Genomic DNA, 6,082 nt, shown 5'->3' with positions numbered 1-6,082 from the left:
TGCGTGTTGGCTGCATTGCTCCAGAGGATCTTCTATTCATCTACCTGCTGTAACTCCTGAGTCTCTTTCTTGATGTTTAAAATACAGTTTCGCCGTTAGAGTATAGAGCAATTGCATGTATTGGTTCTTTTATATCCTGAAACTTTCCTTGAATTTATTAGGGAATAGTTTTTGTTGAAGTCTTTGGCTTTTTAACGTAATGTTACTTTATTAGCAAACAGAAACCATGCCACTTCTTTCCTTTCTATTTGCGATTTTGGCTTTCCTTACATAATTGCTTTGTCTGGGACTTCAAAGTACTATGTTATTAAAAGTGGCAAGAACAAATTTGGTCCTTTGCTGATCTTAGAGAAAGCTTCAACATTTCCCATTGCTAAGGTTGTGTCAGCTGTGGGTTTGTCATATGTGGGCTTTTATTATGTTGAGATACATTTCTTGTATATACCTAATTTGTTGACAGTTTTGGAATTTTGTCAAATGCTTTTCCCATCTACTTAATCACACAATTGTATCATTCATTCTGTTAATGTGCTATGTGATGTTTATTATTTTAGACCGCTGAAGCATCCTCTGCATCCTGGGATGAACTTCATTTGATCATGGTGAATGCTTTTTGAAATATAAGCTTTAAAATTTAGTTTGCTACCTTTTTGGGGACTTTTACATTCTGCGTTCCCAAGGATGACCTGTAGAGTTCCTTTTTGTTCCGTGTCCTTCTGTAGCTTTGGTATTAGGGTAATTCTGGCTTGTAAAATGAATTTAGAGTATTCCACTTCAATTTTTGGAAGGGTTTGAGAAGAAGAATTGGTATTAGTTCTTTCAATTTTTGATAGGGTACGCAGTGAGTCCATATTGTCTGGGCTGCTTTTTCCTTTTTGGTGGGAGACTTTTATTACTACTTCATTGCATTATTCATTATTGGTTGCTTAGATTTACTGTTTATAATTCAATCCTGATGGGTTTATGCCTCAATGGTTACCAATATCTCCAGTTTATCTAATTTTGACATACAATTTTTCATAATCTTTTTGCATTTCTGTAGCTCAGTTGTGAGTGTTTCTTTTTAAATTTCTGAGTTGCTTTAACCTTCTTAGTCCTAGTTGATTTTGTTTTCACAAAACAACTCACATCTTTATTGGTTTTATGACTTATGTTGTTCTTCTGAATTAATCTATAATTTGGGGTTCTTTTTCTTACTTAGATTAAAGAATTTCTTGATTACCTTTTTCTTGTTGAGAGTCTTTCTTCTTTTTGATGTAGCCCTTCATCACTATAAACTTCTTCTTTTATCTGCTTCCGCTGTGTCCTGTACATTTTGGTATCTTGAATTTTCCATTTTCATTTGCCTCAAGCAACGTTTTATTTTCATTTTTTTCATTGACACACCTATTGTTTAGGAGCATATTGTTTAATCACCGTTTATTTGTAAACTTTTGGAGAATTCTTCATTTACAGTTTAAACTGCTGTGATCAGAAATGATGCTTGATATTTTTATCTTCTTAAGTCTTTTCTATACTAAACATGTGATCTAATCTAGAAAATAATTGAGTATAGGGTGTGTTCTGCAGCTACTGAATAAAATGTTTTGCATATGCTTTTTAGGTCCATCGCCCTAGAGTGCAACTTAGCTGTTATTTCACTGTTGACTTCCTGTCTGGATAATCTTTCCATTGCTGAAAGTGTGGTGAAGTTTCTTAGTATTCTTTTATTGCTATCTCTCCCGTTAGATCTATTAATAGTTAATTTTATATATTTAGGTGCTCTAATGTTTAGAGCATATATAGTCACAATTACTATACACTTTTTGTTGAATTGGCTTTTTAATCATTATATAAGATCTTCTTTGTCTCTTTCTAGAGTTCTGGACTTCAGTGTATTTTATCTGATGTAAGCATAGCTAGTCCTGCTCTTTTCTGGTTACGACTTGCATGGGATATCCTTTTTGACCACTTCACTTCAGTCTACATATGTCCTTGCAAGTTAAAGTAATTGTTGAAGGTAACATTTTTTATTCATTCTGTCACTGTATGTCTTTTGATTGGACAATTTAATACATTTACATTCAAGATAACTTTTGATACATAGGGACTTAATAATTTTGTTAGTTGTTTTCCAGTTATTTTGTAGAGTCTTTTTTCCTTCCTTCCTATCTTCTTTTGGGGCTAAGTGATGTTTTATCTAGTGGTATGCATTGGTTCCTTGTGTTAAAATATTATTTGTCTGTGTACTACAGGTTTTTGCTTCATAGTTACAAGACTTACCAAAAATATTATAACAGGTTATTTTAATCTGCTAAACAAATTAATGTTGAGCACAATAAAACTCTACAAAAAAAATTGAGGTTTTGCTATATTTTATTTCCTGTTACAAATATGTTTTAAAGATAACCATCAAATGTGTCTGTAATTATAATCCAGCAAATTGAGAGTTGACACAGGTTCTTTAACTCATCCAAGTTAGAGTATGCCTTTTATATTGTCTGAGTTCAGGAAAAATATTAAAAACTAGTTCTCTCACATTTTTTTCCAAAACACTACAGAATCTTTGTTATAGTCATAAAATAATTGGATGTGGTGAGAGAAGAGGAATCTGTACTTTTGAAACCACCTGATTATTCACAAGTTGGACATAACCAATTAGGAAATTATAGGCATGCAGCTACCACATTTGTGCTTTTATGCAACAGATTCAGCAGGTCCCACACCTCAAATGTCCTCCTATCAGCCTATCCTGGTGTAAAGGCACAGTCGACTCCACTTAGATCAACGTCATTTAGATCACCGTTCTCATTTACCTGGTGTCTATGTTTTTGGTCTTGCACATCTCCAATTGGTTACCACACAAATAACATTTCCAAAACGCAAATCTGATCATCTCACTGTTGTTTTTAAAACCCTGGGCCACACAAGGGCAAGAAAGGAGGCTAAAATGAAATAAGAAAGAGGATCTCCTGGAGCATTGATCTCTCGTTTGGTGAGAGCCTGTCTTTGCCCATGCTGTGCTTTTCCCTTGCAGCATGTCTCTGAGCACGTTTCCCTGGCTCCACTGTCACACACTCAGCTGAGGGTAACTCCTAGTCACTATTCAATACTGAGCCGCAGAGTCTCCTCTCAGCTCCTTGTTTGAACTCAGCTGTCACAGATGGAATTAATGTGCCCTTACGAGCTGTACCCTTCACACATGAGTATCAGAACAATTTATTACATTTGTTTGCATAAACAATTACATGTATTTCTCCAGTTTCTTGGAAAAAGTAGCCAAGTGCTATTCCAAATTTATTCTTAGCTATTTTTAATTATAATAAAGCACAAAATGTTTGTTGAACAAATGAAGGATTGAATGCTGATGCCATCAACTCTCCTTGTTTATATAACAAGTTACATGTTTGAAATCTCAGCTCGGGAATCACCCTGGGCAGGTAACCTTCCCTAAAACTCCTTCCACTCAGGTGTAATATTTTTTCTGCAGTCCATTATGTGGTCTTACATCCTCAGTATACCATATGGCACTGAATATTTCAGAGAGGCAATACAGACTAGATGCTGTCAGAATCGGACCATGCAGAAAAAGGTAGCCCTCAATAAAGAGGGGATGACTGAATTTTCTCAGTAATTATTAGACACAATGAAATGAGAATGATTTCTAAGATGTCACAATGCCAAGTGAAAAGAGAATATTTTCAAAAAGGAAGAAAAACCTGGCATTTAATTATTTATTTGTAAATTATTTGAAATTTACAGAAAACTATAATTAAAAAAGAATAGTACAATTAATACCTACATACCGTTCACCTAGACTCACCTGTGGCAGCAACATTGTGCTCATTTGTTTCACTGCCCCTCTGTCTCTCTCCCTCCCTCTTTCCCTCTCATCATTTGAGCACTTCATGACCTTTTTGCCTCTAAATATTTTATTATGCATTTCCTAAGGTTATGAATACTTTTTCACAAAATTAAAAAGCAGTTATCCACTTCCAAAAATGTTACATTACTACAACACAATTGTATAAGAATTTTGGGTGGACAAGGATGGCAAAATAGATTTTCCACACAGTGAAAGAATTCTTCAACATGAGATGAAAATGAGATGAGACATCATTGTATGAGAGTCTAAGGAACAACATGGGGATAAAAATCCTAAGTACCTGATGGGTAGAGAAAAGGAAAATAAATTATATCCAAATGTCCTACTTTATAATTTCCTAAAGGACAATTCTCACAGTTAACATTTTTCTTCCAGGCCCCCGACCTCATATTCCTAAGACTACTAGATTAAAGGGTTCAGCACTGGAGTGAGGATGGTAGGGCAGATACCATCATGTCCTTCTCAGGGGGTGTGGGAAGGAAGGGAGCTGGGAGCATGTGTGGGTCTTGGCCCCGTAGAAGGGATGACCACAGTCAAGGTGGGAGGAGCGAGGTGGCAAAGGCCTTCTTCCGGCCTCTGCTGAGTTCATCCTGTGGATGGTGAGGAGGATAGGTAAATAGAGGCCGAAATGACCGTCACAGGATGAGGAGCATGAGGATTTGCTTATGGGTACATGAGGGTTCTCATAGAGGAGGAGTGTCTGGAGGAGAGTTTCAGCCACAGCAGGGACTTCACAGAGAAGAAATGATGAATCTCCGGGGATCTGCAGAACAGAAAGGTCATGGTGATGGGAGTGAGCATGAAGCCATCCACTGAGCCCAGGAACCAGCAGCCCGATGCCAGGAAGAGACACACTCTACGGGTCATGAGGACAGGGTGCTTGAAGGGGTGGCAGATGGCCGTGGCAGGTCATAGGCCGCCTGGCAGCTAAAGGAAAAAATTCCAGACTACTAGTGTCACAGAACATCTGCATCCCACCTCAGGGAGGCTGAGATCTGAGGATTCACACCCAAGACCTGTTAGGAGTGGCATCTTGGGCACAGTGACAGAAATGGCACTGCCATCCCATGAGAGACATAATTGACTGATGAGAAAAAAGTACATGGGGTGTGGAGGTGGGCGTCAGAGTGTATCAGAAGGATCAGGACAGCATTTCAGACAATGCCATCAGGAAAACCACAAAAATGACTACACAGTAGAGCTGGATGTTTGGATTGTCTGAAGAGTCCCATCAGGATGAAATCCGACCATCCAGTGTGGTTGGCCATCCAGGTGGTGTTGGCCATGAGGTTTCACCTAGGCCACCAAAGAGAGTTTTGGAGTTAGCGTAATGCATCCCTTTGTAACGAGTGTTTAGTGAGTACTCACGTTCGTGTATGCCGATTGTGCTACCTGAGTAAGTCTCATGGGTCTGGATATTTGAGTATATAAATGACATATAACAAATTTACAAAAAGAATTCACAACTATAGGCCAAAAGAATTGAGTAACTGATAGTAAGGTTGTCATGGTTCAAATTCATAAACTTTCCTGAGAGTGTCATTTATCAACAAGTACTGGAAATTTGCAGAACCACCCTCCTCTGCTAACACAAATGTGACTCATTGAAAGATAAATCAAACTCGTTATTTCTAGAGTTTTTGTCGTAGAGGGCTGGATTGAATTAACATCTCTGGTTTAAGAAAATAGGCGTCTTTAAAATACTCAGGGGTATATTTGATATAAGAAAGATGTAGCAAGTAACTAAACCGTAACTTGGAAAAGTTATACCAGATGTTTGAACTCCTCCCCCCATAGGATCGGGCCATGCTGTGAGGCTCTGTGATTGCATGAAGCCCGAGCCTCATTCGTGACAGGAAGGGGATACACTCACACCCACGACTGACCCTTTTGAGCATTGAGGATAAGTAGACACACACACAGACCCCAGCCATAGGTCCATCTTTTTCTCTATCTGCCATTCCTTTCTCCAATCTACATCAAAAAGAAAAAATACCATGTTTGAGCTCCAGGTGTGACGAGGGTAAAATGAAGAAACGTAATGAAAGTGCTTAGAATAGTACAGTTTCTGATGAAAACATATACTCTTAGCTTACAGAGTTAATATCTACATTATTCTGCAAACCTACCTAAGATGGTTGCTACTATGATTATTATATAAGATGCATTAACTTCCATTCTCCAGATGCAGTACCTGTTCATACATTTAAGAAGTTG

The 6,082-nt window shown here is 37.8% G+C and overlaps 1 protein-coding gene across 1 annotated transcript; it reads right to left on the bottom strand.

Annotated features, from left to right (window-relative positions):
* Positions 1–4,316: 4,316 nt before the first annotated feature.
* Positions 4,317–5,705, bottom strand: LOC101026818 (olfactory receptor 2T4). Its single transcript, XM_031668045.1, is given in 5 exon segments — positions 4,317–4,601; positions 4,604–4,954; positions 4,957–5,021; positions 5,024–5,061; positions 5,063–5,705. Coding segments are annotated over 5 exon segments (828 nt in total). The 5' UTR covers positions 5,152–5,705.
* Positions 5,706–6,082: the final 377 nt, after the last annotated feature.

This window comes from Papio anubis, chromosome 1 (genome assembly GCF_008728515.1).
Source record: "Papio anubis isolate 15944 chromosome 1, Panubis1.0, whole genome shotgun sequence".
Taxonomy (NCBI): Eukaryota; Metazoa; Chordata; class Mammalia; order Primates; family Cercopithecidae; genus Papio; species Papio anubis.
The sequence above is the reverse complement of the archived record's forward strand: the minus strand, read 5'-3'. Positions and strand labels throughout refer to the sequence as shown.